Below are 21,134 nucleotides of genomic sequence, written 5' to 3'. Positions count from 1 at the left end.
TCACTTTGTAGACCAGGCTGGCCTCGAACTCAGAAATCCGCCTGCCTCTGCCTCCCAAGTGCTGGGATTAAAGGCGTGCGCCACCACGCCCAGCTCTAGACAGGATCTTGAACCATGGCTCTCAACCTTCCTAACGCTGCGACCCTTTAACACAGTTCCTCGTGCTGTGGTGACCCCCGACCATAACATTATTCTTGTTGCTATTTCATACTGAAATTTTGGTCCTGTTATGAATCGTAATGTAGTGGATATCTGGTCTGTGACCCTGAGGGGGTCAGTACCCACAGGTTGAGAACTGCTGATCTAGTTCCCGGGATGAAAGCATTCAAAGGCTGGTGGTGTTCAGCTAGTGTTTGCAGTTTACAGCAGGAGCAAGCAGAACCTCCTGCAGGTAGATGTGAACATCTTGACCTCTGTCGCTTCTTCTCCCATGTTACAAACAACAGACTCTGGGAGAATACAGGCACCCACCAGTTGTCACCATTTGTCTGGGGTGGAGGCTCAACCTGAATGATATGTGTCCAAGTGTTCACCACATGCATGCAGTGCCCACAGAGGCCAGCAGAGGGCATCAGATCCCCTGGGACTGGACTCACAGGTGTTTATGTTATGATCTGTCACATAGGTGCTGGGATTAGAACCCAGGCCTTCTGCAAGAGCAATAGTGATCTTAACTATGAAGCCATCTCTCCAGTCCCCTAATTTCAAGTCGCCTCCCTGATCCTGGAAAATTATCCCAAACTACCAGGTTTCTTTTTGTTGTTTTCTTGAGATTGGGTCTTGTATTACAGCCCAGACTGGTCTCAAGCCCTCAATGTCCTGCCTCCGTTCTCAGAGGGCTGAGGCTGTGTGTGTCCCACCATGCCCAGCTCTGAGACTTTGTGACCTGGCCTTGTCTTCAGTTTTGATCAGTTTGCTGCAGACTGCTGTTGTATTTTGGGACACTCTTTGTAGTTCTGGCCTGGAAGGTCTATATAGACCAGGCTGACCTGGAACTCTCACAGACATCCTCCTGCTTCTGTCTCCCAGTGGGATTTGATTTGCACACCTGGCTTTTGCTCCTGGTCCTGTTGCTTCTTACATCTTAGTTACCTCGGAGGACTTGTACTTTTGTGTAGACCACGCATTTAATGTGGCTTAGTCAAGTTTACAGCCTTTGGACGAGGAACATGGTCCTCCAGTGCTGGTGACCTTGTTGTGGCCTGTGTGAAGGCAGTGGTGGTAGTGATGGTACAGTCTTCTGGTGTACTAGATGTCCATCTGGCCTTCCCGGTGATAGCGTGCTTAGAAAGCACCCATCTTACGGTGTAGGCAGTGGGAAGATAGCCTGGGTGCTGTCAGCACCGGCTGAGCCCTGTTCTCAGTGTGAGATGCTAAGGTAGCCGGGTGGCTTCATATGGAGACTTCTGTTTTACAAGCCGCTCTCCTCACCCCATACATGAGTCTCTGAAGCTCCCCTCGCTTAGTCTCTGTCCTCGGAGACCAGCCTGAGCAGCTGGGAAGGTGACCTGGTGAATGAATGGTAGGAGGTGTTTGCAGCTGAGTGCAGAGAATAGCTCTGACTGCTGTAGCCCACAGAGCAGGTGTGGGCCATGCTTTGGGCTGGATGTCTTCTCCAGGGCCAGCATTCTTAGACTTTCCTCAAACCAGGCCTCTTGGTCTCTTTATGACAGCTGGGGCCCAGCTGCCATCTTCCCTTGGGCCTTTGCTCCTCTTAGCATCTTGTCGTTATTTTTTATTTGGAGTACACTATTTGTTCCATCTGTGTTTTTTGTTTGTTTGTTTGTTTTTTTGAGACAGGGTTTCTCTGTGTAGCCCTGGCTGTCCTGGAACTCACTCTGTAGACCAGGCTGGCCTCGAACTCAGAAATCCGCCTGTCTCTGCCTCTCGAGTCTGTGTTTATTTTTATGTGTTTGTATGCTCACATGAGTTTATGAACATGGACCTGCAAAAGACCCAGAGACAAAATACAGCATTAGATCCTTTGGGAGTTAACAGTTGTGAGCTGATGTGTGGGTGCTGGGAATGGAACCTGGGTCCTCTGGCAACAAGTGCTCTTAACTGCTGAGGCATCTCCTTCAGTCCACCTCTTTCTCTGTGGGAGTGTGAGTGTGCTTGTGCACGCCTGAGTATATGCATGTGTGAGTGTATGCATGAGTGCTCACACTTAATCCCTGTGTGTGTTTGTTAGAAGTTTCCAGAAGATGGCTTGGTTTGACTTGTTGCTCTCACAGAGTATGTTGATGTTCAGAAACACGGGGCTTGCCTTGCTTTTCTGGCCTGTCCTTGGCCCTTTCCCATTCCTATGTTCTGCGGGGGGGAGGAGGGGGGCTTTGTGTGGGGTCCTCCCCCATTTCCTACCTGCTCAAATGGGATCAGCCAATCACCCTGGTTTCTCTCCATTGCCTGTCTTGGCTGTCTTGGGGAGAGGAGCCCTTGCTGGTGGGTTTTGAGATCACTAGGCCTAGCCTGCGCCTGCCTCTTCAGTCCTTGGGGTGGAGGTGGGGGGCTCCAGTGATCAGTGGCTGCTAAGAAAGGCAACCCTCTCTCCATTGCCAGAGTGTGTTAGTGACCTGGTCCGTTAGGTCAGAGAAGTAGGGTGCTTCAGTCTGTAGGATTTTGGGGTGCTTTGGTCTGTTAGCAGCTTTGTTTTTATTTGAGGTTTGGGGAAGTTCCAACACCAGCTGTAATTCAGTCTTACAGAAATCCTCTATTGCTGCTCCTGCATTGGCAGAGCAAACATTCTGTTAGTTGAACAGTGCTCTGGGCCAAATCTCCTAATTTCCACACTTCTGTCTTAAGTGTGGGCCACACAGAGGCTACTGTTCACCTACTCAGTGGCTCCGAGTGAGTGTGCTGACAGGCTGGGAGGTGTCAAGGCGGAGGGAGCCTTACAGGCTTGGCTTCCTGTCCCTGCTGACTCTGCCCTCCACCACCATCCCCTCCACCCCGTGCTAAGGACAGTTCAAACTGGCAGGGGATTGTAGACTTTCAAGCCCCCACCCCCACCCCCACCCCCGCTTTTTAAAAAAACAAACAAATAAAAACAGAAGAGCCCTGGATAGTTGCTCAAACACGGGCTAGTGGCAGTGGCAGTGTCCCTGGAGCTGCAGGTGATAGGCAGAGCTCCAGGGTCTTTGCCGAACTGAAGAGTTCCTAGCCCGGCAGGGCACTCTCAGCCTCCACCCCACACAGACTGTAGGGCGACTGATGTAAGGCCAGGCTTGCGGACAGAGGATCACGCAGAGCTGGGCATGCATGAGGACTTGTGTGGTGAGTGCAGGGCGCATCACGGACACATGGCAGCAAGAACACCTTGGGCAACATTCTGTAGGAATGTACAGCAGAGCCGGTCCCTCACAGAGCTGAGGGGTAAGCCGAAGTTTAAAAACTGCTTTTGGATTGTTTAAGCCCATTGAGTTGTAAACATGGGTCTGTTCATTTCATAAACTGACTGTGCTGAAGTGATGTCTCTCCGTGTTAGGAGGGAGAGGTTTGAAAGTCTACAATCGCCATTATTTGCCTATAGCTTAGAACTTAGGATTCTCCTGCTTTCATCTCCCAAATGCTAGGCCACAGACAGGAATGGGCCATCCTGCCCAGCTTCTCCAGCTTTTTGTTTGTTTGGTTTGATTTTTGTTTTTGTTTTCAAGACAGAGTTTTTCTGTGCAGTCCTGGAACTTTAGACCAGGCTGGCCTTGAACTCAAGAGATTCATCTGCCTCTGCCTCAGGAGTGCTGGAATTAAAGGCATGCACCGCTGCCTGGCTGATTCTCTGTATTTTATTTTATTTTTTACCTGTTATTGTGGAGGACACCTTTTTGGGAATTGGTTCTGTCTTTCCGCCTTGCTAAGGTAGGGCCTCCTGTCTTTGCTTCACCACATATTCCAGGATTAGCTGACTGGTGCAGGATTAGCTGGCTGGTGGTCTCCAGGCAGCTCTCCTGTCTGCCGGTAGTCTCCCTCCCGTAGGAGTACACTATCACCACCGTGTTCTCACATGGCTTCCAGGAACTGAACCCTGCTGTCAGGCCGGCAGCAAACCCTTCTGCCCACTGAGCCACCCTGCCAGACCAGGCTCTCCTTTGAAAGGCATATTCTTTAAGCAGCCTGTAGTGGAGTGTGGTGGGCAGCTTGCATGCCAGGGCCTGCCATTCGGAGCAGTGCTGACACCAACAGGCAGCAGGTAAACTCTCATCCCGGGAGCTACCCTTTGCTTCCAGCCCAGGGTTTGGTATTGTGCGCTCTGCTCTTTGACTCTGTAGTGTCCTATGCAGTTTTTTGGATTGTGGTTTCTTAGTATTTTACTTGGAGAAATCTTAGCCCCAGTAAGTGGCAGTGATTGAAATAATTCCAAGAACAGTCAGGCCAGGTTGCGACTTTAGTGTCCCCTTAGCTGTCCCCAGCTGTCCCATCCTAGGCAGTTGCAGATTATTTATTCATGGCGAGTGCTTTCACCTCTCTTCCCACACAGGTCCTTATCCTACAGAAGTGAACAAAGGTGCGCTGTACCTGGTGTATCTGTGGTTTTATCCTGGATTTTTTCAGCAGACTTTATTCATTATAACAGAAGTAGAGCCCAGATGTGGAGTGTCCTGTGGTGTGTCTGGGGTACCGATCACCTCCGGGCGGTTGACCTTTGGCAGATCCAGCCTCAGTCCCAGGCTCAGCTTGCCCTCCAGAAAACTCGGAGGTGCCACGTGCTACCTCGTGGGGACTCGTCGGGGCTCCAGACTGTTCTGCAGCAAGTCCTTCATCTCGCGTCTCGAGGGACCTTCTCGCCTTTGTGCTCCCTTTGAAATCGGTGGTGCCCTGGGCTCTGTAAAAACATGACCTTTTGCAAGGAAGCACTTCATGGCTGTAACTCTAGTGTCTTGCTCAGTAGTCAGTTCCCGGCGGGTGATCAAGATAGGAGAGTGGGCTCTGGAAACACTTTGTGTACTTTAAATTTGTGCCATGTTTGAAAAATAAAACCATTAAGCCAATTGCCTTGCTTACTTATGGGAGCAGGTTCCCCTGCCCTGCCTCCTGCAGCCCTGCTTTCTCCGTGCACAGGCACTCACACGTGGAGGGGACACAGCCTGCAGGCTTCACACGCGTGCTCGAGCGTGTTTTCAGACCCTTGGTGGGTTTGCAGTGGCTGAGCCCCGCTTTCATCTGGAAGCCCTTTGGGACTGATTATGTTGTTTTCCTTTCTTTCTTTCAGAACAAAACATTGCTATGGTAATGTGTCATCCAATAGAATTTTTAGAGACTCAAAGACTTTTTTTTTTCAGTAGTCAGGGTAGAGACTTGTCCCTGCCGTGCTGAGGTGTTGCTCTGGACCCTCTGTCTGTGGAGGGCGAGTCTGCCATCTGCCTCCCTGCTCAGTGAGTGTTTCTGAGAAAGCAGATTGGTGTTGGGGTACCAGTCTTTAACCACAGGAACAGAGAAAAACTCACCAACCCTCACAGACAGCATCAGCACGAATTGTCCCAGGCATAAACAAGGGCTTTCACACACATGACATGTGGGATGTAAGTGGGTACTAATGAGTTCACTACAAGACAAGAGTCCTCTCAGAAGTTCTGGGGCTCAAACCTAAAAGTGTGTGTGATCACAGGAGAGCAGAGATGTGCTCAGAAAACGTAGCAGGCCCTTGTGCTCGGCCTTGTCTAAGCCCTTGATCTGCATGTTTGTATTGGATCACTGCAATGGCACAGAGGAGACAGGAGCAGAACGCATCATATCGCTTGGAAACCCAGGCTCACATGAGGACAGTTTTGTCAGAAGGTTCATGCCGCCGAGAGGAGGGCAGTGTCCAGAACCCAGGCCTTCCAGCTGCAGCGCTGTGCTCCTCCCCATGAGCAGTTTCCTATTAGGGTAGTGCTGTGCAGAACACTATTAGCTCAGTTGACCTTTCCAGAACCCTATGTAAGCCAGGCCATGCTCCCTCAGTATAAACACGGAGTTTGGCTCCCAGCACCTAAGGGTTCAGTGCTAATGTGCCTAATTAGCATCCCAGGCCCAGGCCAGCCTGCCAGCTTGTGCATAAGAATGAGAATAGAGTGGCACTCTGCTCTGTGTCCCCAAGCAAGACCTTCAGTGACATTGACAGGCCATTACTAGAAGTAACAGGCCCCCTCCAGGCAGAGAGCCAGTTAGTGACAGCGGTGAGTAGGCCCGCTGGAGGGCAGGGGGCAGGCTGAGGGCAGGGGGCAGGCGTGCTGCCTGTGGCAGGGCCCACAGCTCACATCACTGGTGTCTTTACATTTTGTTTCTCAGACTTTCCCAGACACCTCTTCAGCCATCAGCGCCTGTGGTGTTACCATCTCGACTGGCCCCTTTCTCTGCTGCCCCCTCCCCCCTCCCCCCTCGGCCAGCCTCTCCCAGGCATTGTTTGCTCGCATTTTAGAAGAGGCTTTGTGCATTTGGCGGGTTTCTGTTGAAACTGGCTACTTGATTTCCCTGTTTCTTCCCTTTCCCCTGCTCCTTTTCATTCTTAGTTGTTTCTTCAGAGACTCTGATGGAGCCAACTCCTGTCATGTGGTCCTAACTACGTTCTCATTTTCAGTCAGCACAGCATTGGACACAGTGGGCATCACCATGTTAGCATGCCCACCGTCCACCATCACCCCAGGTTCAGTGCATACCCCAAGATCGCCTGAATGCACATCTCCAGGGCAGTGGAGCGCACTGCTGTGGGTGGCCCACACTTGGGGTGTGTGTGACTCCAGCACCTTCTGTATTTGGGTGTCATTTTGTGAGAGCTCAGTTTCCCGTTCAGCCTCCAAGTCATTACTACCTGCTTTGTGGCGGCTCCTCAGTAGATGTGTGATGGACCCAGGGCAAAAGAAGCTGAGCCTCTGTGTCTAGTGCATCTACCTGCCAACAAGTCGGCTCAGCGTGCACTGCAGACACCAGCCGGCCTGACTTAAGACACTGGCATATGGGGCTGTTAAGACTGCTCTTCCCAAGGTCTTCAAATCCCAGCAACCACACGGTGGCTCACAGCCATCTGATGGGATCTGGTGGCCTCTTTCTTCTGTGTGCATGAAAACAAAGTGCTCGTACATAAAATACACACTAAGAAAAAATTAAAATTCTGTCCTATAACGAATGTTCTGCTTTCATCATTGACATTTCCCCTCTACTGAAGCAAGCCATGGGTGAAGGAGAAGTTTAGAGAAATGGAAGCTCGTGCTGAGCTCTGCTGCTCCTGAGTCCCAAGGTGCAGAGGCTGGCGACTCCCTGCGCCTCTGCCACCCTGCTCACTGTTGCTGGCCTTGGGATCCAAGCAGACTGAGGCGAGAGCGACCCCTGGGGGTAGAGAGTGGTGTTACCACACTTGCTGTTAGAAGCAAAAACCAACAACCCCTTGAGTCGTTCATGAAGGTTCCTGCAACATCACGCTTTTGTCAGGGAGTGATCCCCTGTTCCCGTGTGTTCTCTTCAGCTGCAGTTGTGATTATACTCAGCCAGGTTCCGCTGCCCTACTGGAAAGTAGAGCAGTGGCCCCTGCCCCCCAGGGGAGCAGACCTGTGCCAGGCGGGTTAGGCAAGACCTGTGTCAGCGCCATTCTCCCCTGGCCTCAGCTGCCTGTGCAGATGTCACCGCGTGGTGGGAGCTGGGGTGGAACATCAGGTGACCTCTAGGTTTGGGCCTTAGGAGGTTGGTTTATTTTCCTGTGATTTGCACAAGATGTTTTATTTGCTTCAAGTGGAATCCAGCTATTACAGTGTGCAAATCACCTGGGAGGCTGAGGCAGGAGGATCCAAAAAATAATGATTGTCAGGCTGAGAGATGGCTGGGCCACAAAGGACACTTGCTGTTCTTGGAGAGGATCCAGGTTTTTAGAGGGTAATTGTGTCAACCTTCACTCTTTGTGCAGTGATGCTCTTCTGGGCCTTAGGCCCAGTCCACTTACCTGGGACAGTTCTTAGGGAGTAGTTTTGTATCTTGACTCTGAAAGCCTCCATCTTCGCCTGGCGTGGTGCAGGGCTGAGGCTCCGGGTCTTGCCTCCGAATCTGAGGTGGGAGGGTATTTTTTAATTTGATGCCAGACTGGGCCACATAGCAAGATGCTAAAGCAAGAAACAAGGCAGAGAGCCCACAGCTCCTAGTGTTCATCACTGAGTCTGCTTCCCTCCACTTGGCCGCGTCCTTGCCTGTCACCGTCAGTCAGCCGGTATGTCTGTGCCTGTATGCAGTAAATGCACTAACAGTGTTGGCTGGGCGTTGCCCCTCTTGCTCTCTACCTCACCCCCTTCTGATTCACATCCTTGCTGAACCAGGAGCCCACCAGCTGGCCCACAAGCTCCGAGTCCCCCTGAGTCCACACCCCGCCTCAGCAAGTCCTGGAATCACAGGCATGCATGGCCATGGCTGGCTCCTTATTTGGTGCTAGCAATCCAAGCTCAAGATTTTCCCGTAGAGCAAGCACTCGCTCACTGAGCCAGCTCTAGACCCCCAAATGGATTTCTTTCTCTCTTTTCTTAAGTATACACCTCGTTCAGATATAATTGATGGGGCCAACAAGATGGCTCTGCAGGTAAAGGCATTTGACATGCAAGCCTGGTGATGTGAGTTCAATCCTTAGAAGCCATGCAAAGGTGGAAGAAAAGAAGCAACTGTACAACGTTGTCCTTTGACATCCACATGCGTGCTCCACACACAGAGAGCCCCCCCCTCAGAGGCATGATGCACACACACACACACACACACACACAGAGGCACGCACACATACATACAAACACACAGAAGCACACAGCAGCAAATAAGGTTTTTTTTTAAGATACAATTTATATGGAATGTGCTCATTTAAAATGTACAATTCGGTGGTTTCTAATATGTTCATGAATACATATACCCACCAACACAAATTTTTGAATATTTTCACCATCTCATAAAGGAATGTGGGACGTGGTGACTCACGTGATATTTAATACATGATAGTTCAGAGCTGTCTAGTACTCACGAGACAGTGGTGAGGGAGAAGCACAAAATGATGGAATCCCTCAGAGAACACTGAGGTAAAACCTCTGCTGGCGCACGCGTGTGAACATGGGCTCTGTGTTTTTACATGAGGGATGTGGGAATATTTCTACCACACTGTAGAAAGGAAATCTTACCACAGAGAAAGGAGAACACTACTCAGTCCGAGTGAATGACCTGTGGTTCTGAGGACACCATTGGCCTGGCAGGTCACAGATGAAGAAAAGAAAAGTCCCCAAGTACTTAGTATATTTACATTTAAATCAGGCACACAGTCGCTGCCTGCGCCTTTTACCCAGGATGCCTCTGGGTGGCCATTGTGATCTGGGAGTCAAAGGTGACAGCAGCGGCTTTCAGACCAGTAATCTCCTTCCTGTTCCAACAGGTTTGGCAGATCCCTGAAAATGGACTGACCCTTTCCCTGACCGAGCCTGTGGTGATTCTAGAAGGGCACTCAAAAAGAGTTGGCATCGTGGCCTGGCACCCAACGGCCCGCAATGTGCTTCTCAGTGCAGGTAGGAGCCCAGAGGCTGCTTTGCCCTCACCCTGTGATGGGGGGATGGGTGGGACCCCACTGGAGCACCAAGGAGCTATGGCAGACTCCAAACACCTGGGTTTGGACCCTTGATGTGTGTGCTCCAGCGCCTTCCCACGGGCCATGCTGTCCTCTCCCACACTGTCCTGCTGGCAAAGCTCAGCCTGTCTGCTCAGCTCCCGGCTCTGAACGCCGATGCTGCTTTTGAATTTTCTGTTAGACTGCTCCACAGTGAACCCTGGCACTTTCCATCTCTCTACTCACCCGCTTCTTGTGGCATGATTTCCAAGTTCATCTTACAGAAATTTTTGCCTTTGCTCAAATTTTAGATTCATTCATTCGTGCATTCATTCTTTTCCCTCCCTCCCTTTCTTTTCCTAAAAGCAACACATCAACCAGGTATGGTGGCTGAGTAAGTTGAAGGCTGGGCCAGCCTGCTGGGGACGTGACTCATTCAACACAGGGCTTCAGAACCCGTGTTAGGGAAGCCTGACGTGCTGGTGAGCTTTGTTATCCCAGTGCCACGGAAGCAGAGAAGGAAAGGCAGTTCCCTGGCATGGGTTGGCAGGCCAGGCCAGTGAGAGACTACTTCAATAAAGATGCACCCTCTGGCCTTTACACGGCGGGGCCAAGCACACACGCACGCACGCACACATGCATATATGAATACAGAAAGTTTTTGGGGTGATGGCAGTAAGCTTTCTCTTGGTATAGGTATTTATCAGAACTTACCTAGATATATGTAATGGCTATTGTGAATTACACCTTAACAATACTGGTTTGTTTTGTCTTAATGTATTTCTGCAAGTTGGCCAGATCAGTTTGTAACTAAGGATAGGGGCTGTTTGTGGTGTGTGAGGCTAGGAATGTAATGCCAGGTGGGCATCTGATACAGAAGGCATCGTAAGGTGCCAGCTTAGCCACTGTTGACCCTCCCCCCCCAGCTCTCTGATGACCTCTAGAGCAGGTCAGGGGCTGGGCAGCTAGCTGAGGGGCAGCATGGCAGAAAGGACCTGTGGGGACCATGCAGCTCACCCTTTTCCTGTTCGCCTTGTACAAGCCAAGGAGACACAGACCGCCTGGCTCCATTAGTTCAGCTGACCCCCAGGGGACTTCTGTTGTGCTGAGCTTCTTGTTGGGTTGACAGAGGCTCTCACGGGACTGCTTTAAAGTGTTCATTTACAGAGATGTCACTCCAGCCTAGTAGGCAGGGCCTCTTGTCTCCAGCACCTTCCCTCCCGTGCCTGTGTCCCTGTGGGGCTGGTGGCTTTCTCTGACATGCTCTGTGGTCCCATCTCACCTGGTGACTGATCTGCTTGTGACAGGCTGTGATAATGCCATTATCATCTGGAACGTGGGGACAGGGGAAGCCCTCATCAACTTGGACGATATGCATTCAGACATGATTTACAACGTGAGCTGGAGCCGTAACGGTAGTCTCATCTGCACAGCATCCAAAGACAAGAAAGTGAGAGTCATTGACCCCAGGAAACAGGAGATCGTGGCGGTGAGTGTCCCCAGCACGCAGCCCTGGCAGCTGGTCAGTAGCCTTTCTTGGGCTCTGAAGGCTGCCACACAGAAGCCATGCTGTCCTTGTGGAGTGTGGGCATCAGCTGAGTGGGGAGGTGGCTGCCCAAGTTTCTGGTCTCTCTAGTTGTTGTCCAGCCTTAGCTCAGCTCTGTCCCCTCATGGTGACCTTAGTCAGAATAGCCCAGGCTGGCCTGGAGCACAGAAGTGCACCAGGCTCTGCCTCCCAGTGTTGGGATTAAAGGTGCGCACATGGACACATGGACCAGCAGTGCTTTAAACAGCTTAGAGTGCCCTCGGGGCTTTGCAGGCCTGGATGAGCTCAGCCAGACTATCAGGGGTCTACACTGACCACACCCCAGTTGATGCCCACCTGACCCAAGAACACTATCCAGGTGCCCGTCAGGCCTGCAGGAGCTCCTACTGTCGGCTTAGAGACTCAGCTTCTAACACCCAGTAGGACTTCGGCAAAGTCACTTTCCCTGCCTGAAGATGCACACGGTCTTGTCAGGGCTGCAGGTGTGGGTGAGAAACCCAGCAGCATATCCCCTCTGCTGTGCTCTAGGCTGGACAGCAATCACCGTGCATCTTACCAACCACAGGGACTTTCCAAGTCCGGTTTGTCCACCCAGCATATCCCAAGGGTGTCTACTCGGGCACGCTCATTAACCAGGAAAGGCTAGGAGTGGCCTTCCGTGTGTCCTGTGAGGCTGGAGAACCTGTGGGCTGCCCCCAGCCTGCAGGTCACATGTGTGGCAGAGCCCTTTTGACCAGACCACTCAGTGACGCTGCTTTCTCATAAGGAGGGACAGTTGGCACCTCCATGGCCTCAGGGTCCTGCCCAGGAAAGCTCGGACTGGGCCTGTGTGTGGGGTTGGGGGCTTTCCACGGTGAGTGTGAGTGTGTGAAATCTGTATCTGCTTCCCCCACCCACTTCCCAGGAGAAGGAGAAAGCACACGAAGGAGCCAGGCCTATGCGTGCCATCTTCCTGGCGGACGGCAACGTCTTCACTACTGGCTTTAGCCGCATGAGCGAGCGGCAGTTGGCACTCTGGAACCCAGTAAGCCAGTTTCCTCCCTTTCCAAGTTTCTGTCAGCTTGAGTGGGGCTTTGGGCTGGCAGAGGGGGTCACAGGCTCCTCAGCGTGATTCTCTGTGGTCTTGCTGTCTTAAGTTAGCAGGAGGGTCTCGTCCTCAGTGGGGCTCAGGCAAGCAGTGCACCTGAGGCCTGCACTCGTGGGGCTCCAGAGTCTCCACTGGTGCTTAGACCTCACAGGGACGGAGCACACAGTCCTGCTCAATGTGTCGTTCTTTATAATGAGAAAGTGGTGGCCGGAGAGAGATGGCTTGGGGTCAAGAACATTATGTCACCTATGGTCACAGCTGCAGCTCCAGGGGATTGGATGCCCTCTTCTGTCCCCAGCAGGCGACTACACTCATGCACACACACGTTGGCCTGGAATTCCCAGGTTGTCCTTTAAAAACAAAAATCTTTTTCAAAAAGAAAACAGCTCGAAGGAGAAAGGCTCTTGTCGTGGACCCATACTGATGTCTGCATTGATCGTCAGGGAGTTTGATTTACAGTGTTTGCATGCATGAGGTCACCTGTATTTACATGCACGAGGTCACCCGTGTTTGCTCAGACTTGAAGTTCTGCTGGGATTTTAAAAATGTATATATGTGTGTTGTGTGTGTTTATGTGTATTTTTTAACTTATTTTCAGAAAAACATGCAGGAACCAATTGCTCTCCATGAAATGGACACTAGCAATGGGGTGCTGCTCCCCTTCTACGACCCGGACACCAGCATCATCTACTTATGTGGGAAGGTAAACAGCGTCTGATGTCAGGCCAACCGCAGAGGGGCAGGGCTTGTCCTCAGAACCCTAGAAGCTAGGCAGTGTAACTGACATATTTAATGTTAAAGTTGTGTGAGTGAGTGTGTGTGTGTGTGTGTGTGTGTGTGTGTGTGTGTGTGTGTGTAAAAGCATGTTCATGCTGAAAGCTTGTCCTCTTTCAGACCAGGTTGCTGGCGTTGGGTAGCTTGCCAAAAAAATAGCTGACCACTTCAAACATGATGACCACAAGCTTTTGTTTTGTTTTTTTTATCCATCTATCTAGATATCTATCTTTCTATCTATGAATGAGTGCTCTATTTGCATGTACACCTGTGTGCCAGAAGAGGACATCAGATCCCATTACAGATGGTTGTCAGCCACCATGTGGTTGCTGGGAATTGAACTCAGGACCTTTGGAAGAACAGCCAGTGTTCCTAACCTCTCAGCCATCTCCCCAGCCTAACCACGGGGTTTCATTCACTGCCCTGAGAGCCTTTGGTGCTGTCCAGAGTTAGAAGAAGCCACTGAAACACTGCTGCTGCTTCTAGAGAGACCCTATGTTGATCTCCCCTGGTTGCCTGTCATTGCTGGGGCCTGAGAGTGAGGCTTCAGGCGGGCAGCTGCGCTCTCAGCCACTTGCTTTGCTTGCTTGACTTCTGAAGCTGGTGCTCAGGGCAGTTGTGCGCCACTTGCTCTTTTGCCCTGACCCTGACCTGATTTCTAGGCCCAGGAGAGGAGAGGCATGGGAGCCCTCTACAGGAAGTGCTGGAGAATTCTCAGGAAGAAGGGGAAACAATGGCTTGTAATTCAGGCAGATGTGTTTAGAGGAGCAGTGGACAGCTGCTGAAGTTAGGTTTCCATGAATTCTGGGTGGTGTGAGTACCACCCACTTAAAGAAAATGTCTGCATCACCGTGGGCACTGACTTGTCTCTGGTTCTTAGGGTGACAGCAGTATCCGCTATTTTGAGATCACCGATGAATCCCCATATGTCCACTACCTCAACACATTCAGCAGCAAGGAGCCTCAGCGAGGGATGGGCTACATGCCCAAGCGGGGCCTTGACGTCAACAAGTGTGAGATTGCCAGGTAAAGAATTGAACCCAACGTGTCCAGTTGTTCATGACTGTGGCTTGTGGCCTGTCCTTGCAGTGGAGCACAGCTGGGACACAGCAGGGCTCAGTGTCTTGTGTGCTCACTTTTTCCTTCATGCCGAGGCTGTGGGCAGTGGTCCCTGGGAGGCAGGTGGGCAAGAGCCGTGATATAAAATGTATTGCAGTGGGAGGGCGATGCCCAGCAGGCTCATGCCAAGGTGTCTCCTGAGAGGCCACACCATGCCACAGACCTGGTATAAAGGAGAATTATTCAGGGGAAGGAGCGAAGGAGTAAAGGCAGACAGATGGGGACAGAGAGCTGTGAGGGGAGAGAGGCCAACTGGGAACACGTGGGGGGTGGGGGAGAAGAGGTCTGTGTAGATGGCTGAGTAGCTTGCTCCGTCGGTAAAGCTCTGATCTTACAGGCGTAGGTTAGCTTAGGTCCCAGGACCTGTGGTTATCTCTGTGGTGCACATGGTAATCCCAGCGCTAAAGAGATGGGAGGTGGAGGAGACAGCAGCCTGGGAGCGCCCATCAGCCAGCCTGCCCTGTGTGGCAGTGCTCCAGGCCAGTGTGGGACCCTGTCTGGAACAAAAAGTAGAAGGCAGGGTCAGCAGGATGGCTCAGTGGATAGATATTTGCCACACAGACCTGATGGCCAGAGTTGGATCCAAGGGGTCCTGGAAAAGCAGGAGAAGGGGAATGACTCCATTGTGCTGGGGCACACACACTCACATGCTAACACATGCAGAGGTAGCAGTAAGCCGTAAGAATGACAGGAAGGTGGAAGGGGCCTGCAGGCCAGCCCCGGCAGTTGTCCTGAGTTCCCATGTGTGCCACGTGCAGTGCCTGTGCTGGCAGGTGCTGCCTCGTGTGAGGTGTGTGTGTGCTCTCTTGTCTGGGGATACAGTGGAGAGTCACTGGGGCATGGCTGTGCGGTCCCCAGCACTTGGCTTGGCTGCAGCCATCTTTCACAGGCCTCTCCTGCTTGCAGTCCCCAGTTGCATAGACAGTCACTCTTCTCTGTAGAGGGCACACCAAACTGCTCCTAGCCTGCCGCAGCCACTGAGGTGGTCAGTGGAGGTGATCTTCAGATCCCACGGGCGCTGGAGAGAGCGGGCTGGGGCCGTCAGTCACTCACTCTCTGTAACTTTGCCTCTTTGTGTCTCCTTTGAAGATTCTTCAAGCTTCATGAGAGAAAGTGCGAGCCCATTATCATGACGGTCCCCAGGAAAGTAAGTGCCTGGGTGTTGGGTTTGGTCTTAGTATGCGTGGCTGTTTTGCCTACATGTGTTGCTGTGCACTGTCTCCATGCCCACCTGGTGCTTGCGAAGGTCAGAAGTGTGGGGTCCCTGGAATCAGGAGCACCGTGAGGGGGCCAGGCATCAGACCCAGGTCCCCTGCAGGACAGCGAAGGCCTGTGACTGCTGAGCCCCTTGTATGAGTTTAGGGCTTCTGTTGCTGTGATGAGACTTCATGACATTCGCAGCTGTCAGTCACACTGCCTTGCTGAGCTCACTGTCTGGGCAGGAGCAGATGCAGCGGCCATGCTGGGACACTGCTTGCTCCTCATGGCCAGCTCAGCACCCAGGCCCACCTGCCCAGGGCTGGCCCCACCCACAGTGAGGCGTGCCTTTTCACATCACTCACCAGGCAAGACAATGCACCGTGGGCTTGCCCACAGGCCGGCCTGTTGGAGCGTTTTTTTCTCACTGAGGTTCCCTCTTCTGAGTGCCACTAGCTTGTGTAGAACTAACACAAGACAAGCCAGCAGCACCCCATCTCTGCTGCTCCATGTCCCCAGTTCTGAAGTGAAAACTCAGGTCCCTGTGGTGTGCATGCCTCTTCCCACTATTCCAGATTGTGGGAGACAGTAAAGGTTGGGACATATCCCGTGGGGAACGCTTGTCCTGCATCCGTGCAGCACTGGACTCGGGCTCCAGCCTTTCTTCTCGTTTACCAAGCGTTCTCCACATGCCTCTTACAGTCTGACCTCTTCCAAGACGACCTGTACCCTGACACGGCGGGGCCGGAAGCCGCCCTTGAGGCCGAGGAGTGGTTTGAGGGGAAGAACGCGGACCCCATCCTCATATCGTTGAAGCACGGGTACATTCCAGGCAAGAACAGGGACCTCAAGGTGGTCAAGAAGAACATCCTGGACAGCAAACCGGCTGCAAACAAGAAGAGCGAGCTCAGCTGTGCCCCTAAGAAGCCCACAGACACGGCCAGTGTGGTAAGGCATGTGTGCCTGGGCTGGGCTTGACCTGAAGCCTCTGGAGAGCCCCCTGTGGCCCAGGGCAGTGCCCAGCTCTGGGTGACTATGGTGTGCTAGGCCAGCCAGCACTGGCTTTTGTAATGCCTACTGTGTGTCTGAGAGTGGACAGGACCCCTGCCGGGCTAAGGGAGGCAGGAAAGGGAGTGTTCTTAGAGATGGAAGTGGTACACATAGCACTGGATTCACGATGTGGGGCTAGCAATACGACTACTTTGCCTGGAGCCTAGGGGTCTGAGGAACCTACCACCAGAGGGCACTGCTCCCTCAGGAGAGAATGGCTGGGAGGGGTGTGGAGAATCAGGCAGAGCAGTGCCTTAAGTGGCATCTGTACTTGGTGCCGTAAGGTTTCCAGTTAATAAGCTCTTAGGAGACACTGGCTCTTCATCCGAGCCCCTACAGAGCAGGCTCCTCCTGACAGGAAGCAGAGCGAGGGGGCTGCAGGCCCTGGTGTGCCCAGGCTTGCCCGGTGAGGGCTCTGCCCAGCAGCTGCAGATGGAGGACCGGGAAGCCACTTTGAGGCACTGCAGTTGCCTTGTGGGCTCTCATCTATCTCAGAAGCTCCGTGGTGCCTCGGGAAGACCTGGTGTCCTGGGGACTGCAGCTGGCTGTCCCAAGCGTGTGAGAGGCACCGAGAGACTCCACTCCGCGCTGTCAGAGTTAACAGAAAGGGAACGCGCTTTGTTGCTGCTGTCTGGTCACCTTGTTCTGTTTGTTTCTCAGCAAAACGAAGCCAAGTTGGATGAGATTCTGAAAGAGATCAAATCCATAAAGGAAACAATCAGCAGTCAAGACGAGCGCATTTCCAAGTTGGAGCAGCAGCTGGCGAAGATGGCTGCCTGAGGCCCGCCCACCTCCACAGACGGTGGCTGCTCCTCCTCCGAGCACTCCCAGGGAGGGCAGAGAGGGAGACACTGCCATTTGGAGACATTCCATGTCAGATCTGTCAGCCAGCGATAGGCCACATTCCAGTAAGAACTCAGTTCCTCTCCCAAATTTCCGCAAACCTGGAGGCTGAGCTTTTCGTCAGGGAGCTTTGGTGTTTGGCAGGTCTGCTGACTTGCTGAGCTTTCCTACGTTTGAAATGCCAGATATTCTGAATTTTAGAGACCAAGCTCCCCCTTGACCCAGCATCCTCCTCACACACCTGATGACCGGGCCAGCGCCACCTCTGCTCTCTGTCTCTTCCTTTTTAATGTTGCCAAAATCGAAAGTAGCTTTTTTTTCTTTGTATTTTTCTACTTTGCAGTATTTGTGGGTTTTCTTTCTTTCTTTCTTTCTTTCTTTCTTTCTTTCTTTCTCTCCTCAATTTAAAAGGGACAGCAGCACTGTGTATGTTTATAAACTAAATGAAGATGAAATGATTATTTTGTATAAACACTCACGAGAACAATCAGTGCAGCCGCCTGCACAGGGCTGGCTCACTCACAGCACAAACCTGGGCGTTAGTCTAACGACTGTGCAGAAGGAGGACTTGAGAAATCACGTGGACCCACCACACACTGCCCCCATTCCATTGAGTCTTCGATCAAAAGTCCTGTCTCTCTCTCTCTCCTTGCTCTCTCTTTCCTAGAAGTTGGGTGGTTGCACAGAGGGAACTCGGTGATTATACTCTAACCCGAACTAGCTCATGTTCCTGCAGTTTTGTTCTCCACAGATGGTTGTGCCTGTCCCTTCCAGCAGTGTGGTTCCCTTCCGGGCGGTTTGGACAAGGGCACCCAAGGCGAGTGGATACCTGTGTGTTGACAGTCCCTTGTCTACAGAGGCAGCTTGCCTGGCCCTTGGGTATAGTGTGGGGCTTGAACCCAGGCGCTGTGCGCACAGCCTCTGCCCCTGCCCCAGGCCCTCTGTTTCCCTCGCTCCTGTCTTCCCTCCTTACTTTGCTGCCTCCTGTCTCAGGCGCCCAGCCAGCCCTCGAGGGCTCTTGAATGTTGCAGTGGAGGGAAAGGTCCAGAACAGTGGAAAGGGAAGTTCAGAGATAGACCATAGCTGGCCACGCACAGGCCCTCTGCCCTGCCACCCAGATCAGGCTGCTGCTTGCCAGCACTGGCCGTGGACGTGTGGAGCACAGCAGTGCCCTGGGCATGCCTGCTCCAAGGGCAGCAGCTAGACCTTAGCCCTACTCTAACCTCACAGCCTCATGGTGCGTGTCTATGGAAGCAGACGACCTGGGTAGTGTCAGATGGATCACGAAAGGCAAGCCTTGGCAAGTGTTGGTGCTGGTGTGGGTACAGTGCTGGCTGCCAGCAAATGCACAGGTTATCAGGGCAGAGCATAGTATGGCAGCAGCCGCTTAGAGTATGTGGACTGACTGGGTAGTGTTGTAAGAAAAGGTTCTCTCAGCCACCGAGATAGGGGCTTTGGGGCTCCTGAGCCTCCGTAGGTTTCTGTGTCTGTCTCGTGGTTTAATATTGGATAAGGAGATGGAGAGACCATGGCTGGAATGACTCACACTGCATTGTCTGTACGTGTGCTACGCCGAGGACTGTGTGAAGATTCACAAAGGTTCTGGGGTCCATTGAATTAATTACGTAACAATTGTAGAGGCTGGTGATGAAGTCAGAGGGGCTGTGGTTCAGAGAGGAAGGAGTGACTGTAGTGTGTGCCCACCTGACACGCTGTGGTGGCCTCTGTTTCCCTGTGGCACCGGAGGAAGACAGTGAACTGCTCCTACACCCACTCTTATAGAGTGGCCATAGTGTTCTGTCAAAACACTCGCTTCCGTTTTCAGAGATAAAAGGCATTGATTACAGTCGTGTGCTGTGCTTCTTTCTCGCCTCACTCGGCTGTCTCTGAGCAGCCACACCCTGCTGGGCACAGGCACCCAGCAACTGCCAGACGGGCGGGTGGTCGAGAGACTAATGCCATGGTCTAGATTCTGACAGCCCTGCTGAGTGGCCCCTGCCTCCAGCCCATGGGCCTGTGGAACCTGAAGCCAAGCTCATCTTCCAGTCTCTTCCCTGTTTCAGGGGAAGGATGGTAACCCCACGAGGAATGAGATACCCAGGCTGACCACTTGGCCCCTTGCAGGGACACCATGGCCAGTGTGGGGAGCGCCCCCCCTGGACTTTGTTTGTTCTTCTTTTGAGACAGGGTATCAGGTAGGCCAGGTTGGCCCCAAATTTGTTGTGATCTCCCAGCCTCCATCTCCTGACTGCCTGGGGTCACAAGCCTGCCCCACCAGGCCTGCTTTACATGGTGCAGAGGATCAGGGGCCTCTGCGAATGTTCAACAAACACTTTACCTACCAAGCCACAGCCGCAGACCTGGGTTTTATTTTGTTTATTGTTGTTTAAAACAAGGTTTCAGAGCCTAGCACTCAGAGGCAGAGGCAGGGCCAGCCTGGTCTACATAGTGCCAAGACAGCCAGGGCTATTTAGAGAGACCCTGTCTCAAAAAGATAAAAAAGATGAGATACAGGTACCCCAGACTAGCTTTGAACTTGCTCTGTGGCTGTAGACAGCCATGAGCCTCCTGCCTCTGAATCCTGATTGACAGCTACACACACCCCACAGGGAGGTAGGTGTGTTCAAAGCATTTTCAGTGAACGGGAACCCTTGGCTGTGCTTCTGCCCATCGGGTCCTCGGTGTCCTGACTGTACCTTTCGACTTCCCCTTTCCTGTTACCCCATCACCCGATGACATTTCAGTTTTTATACAGAAGAAACCCCCTTGTTTACCTTCCATGTGATGAGTGAGTACCGGAAGGCCCTCCCCAGGTTCCTTCCTCCCAAGCAAGGGGAGCAGCCTCTGGTTCCCATGACGGGCAGGGAAGGGAAGTTGGCGGGCCTCCCTCCGAGGACCCCAGCTGTGGGGAGAGGCCCAGTGGTCTGTTTACGACTGGCTCGTTGTCTGGTTTGGCCACCTTGACTCTCTGCCAGAAGACCTAACAGCTTCTTGTGTCCCCCGTCCGTCCATCCGTCCGTCCATCCCCAGACAGTGAACCAGACGCTGTCTGGGGAGAACTTACTTTTTTAAGGTTACTTCCCTCCCCGGACTTAACTTAGTGCCCCATGCCCTATCCAGAAACACTTTTGGTTGGGTCTTAAAGAATAAGTCAACTCTAATAAGTGTCCCTTTCTCCTTCCCACGAAGTAAGCGATCCTGACATTGTCACTGGGTCATGGACACGAGGCGTGGTCAAGGGCACACTTTCCCTGGGGTGGGGTGGGAGGTGTTTGTTGCTCCTGTAGGCTCCTGCTAGCAGTCACCTGTGCACAGTGACAGCACCTTTCTGGAAGGCAGGCTCACAGCTGGGACCAGACTTGACAGTTCGTGGCTTAGACTTCTCACCTGAAAACTTCCCTCCGAAACACCAGCGGGATTGAAAGCAGAGACTTTGAGGACTGAAGTGGCCCCCCCAGTGGTCCAGTTCCTGGACACACCCGTAACACCGTATGGCTATTTAGTCATTTAATAAAAAGACACTGAGAGACATCAAAAAAATAATACTAATATGTTGGGCTAGAGAGATGGCTCAGCAGTTAAGAGCACTGACTGCTCTTCTGAAGGTCCTGAGTTCAAATCCCAGCAACCAACCGATGGCTCACAACCACCCATAATGGAAATCATTTATTTCATGTATGTGAGTACACTGTCGCTGTCTTCAGACACACCAGAAGAGGGCATCAGATCTCATTATGGATGATTGTGAGCCACCATGCGGTTGCTGGGATTTGAACTCAGGACCTCTAGAAGAGCAGTCAGTGCTCCTAAGAGATCAACCTGCCTCTGCCTCCCCAGGGCTGGGACTAAAGGTGTGGGTACCTTGTTGGTATTTACATCTTAAAGTAGCAGGCAGAAGCCCAAAGGAAGACTGTTGAGTGAGAAGAATTGTGAAATCGAAATCCCAATGTCCATATACAGTCAGACATGCTGGGGCTGGGCAGCCGGCTCAG

The 21,134-nt window shown here is 52.3% G+C and overlaps 1 protein-coding gene across 2 annotated transcripts in view; it reads left to right on the top strand.

Annotated features, from left to right (window-relative positions):
• Positions 1-18,988, top strand: part of Coro1c (coronin 1C) — a 64,773-nt gene extending 45,785 nt beyond the window's left edge. For both annotated transcript variants that reach the window (XM_021162247.2, XM_021162248.2), the window contains 8 exons: positions 9,359-9,488; positions 10,834-11,015; positions 11,977-12,096; positions 12,758-12,862; positions 13,814-13,959; positions 15,142-15,199; positions 15,952-16,197; positions 16,960-18,988. In XM_021162247.2, coding sequence (XP_021017906.1) covers positions 9,359-9,488; positions 10,834-11,015; positions 11,977-12,096; positions 12,758-12,862; positions 13,814-13,959; positions 15,142-15,199; positions 15,952-16,197; positions 16,960-17,079 — 1,107 coding nt within the window. In that variant the 3' untranslated portion in view covers positions 17,080-18,988. The remainder of the gene's footprint in view (positions 1-9,358; positions 9,489-10,833; positions 11,016-11,976; positions 12,097-12,757; positions 12,863-13,813; positions 13,960-15,141; positions 15,200-15,951; positions 16,198-16,959) is intronic.
• Positions 18,989-21,134: the final 2,146 nt, after the last annotated feature.

The sequence above is a fragment of the Mus caroli genome, chromosome 5 (genome assembly GCF_900094665.2).
Source record: "Mus caroli chromosome 5, CAROLI_EIJ_v1.1, whole genome shotgun sequence".
Lineage (NCBI taxonomy): Eukaryota > Metazoa > Chordata > Mammalia > Rodentia > Muridae > Mus > Mus caroli.
The sequence above is the reverse complement of the archived record's forward strand: the minus strand, read 5'-3'. Positions and strand labels throughout refer to the sequence as shown.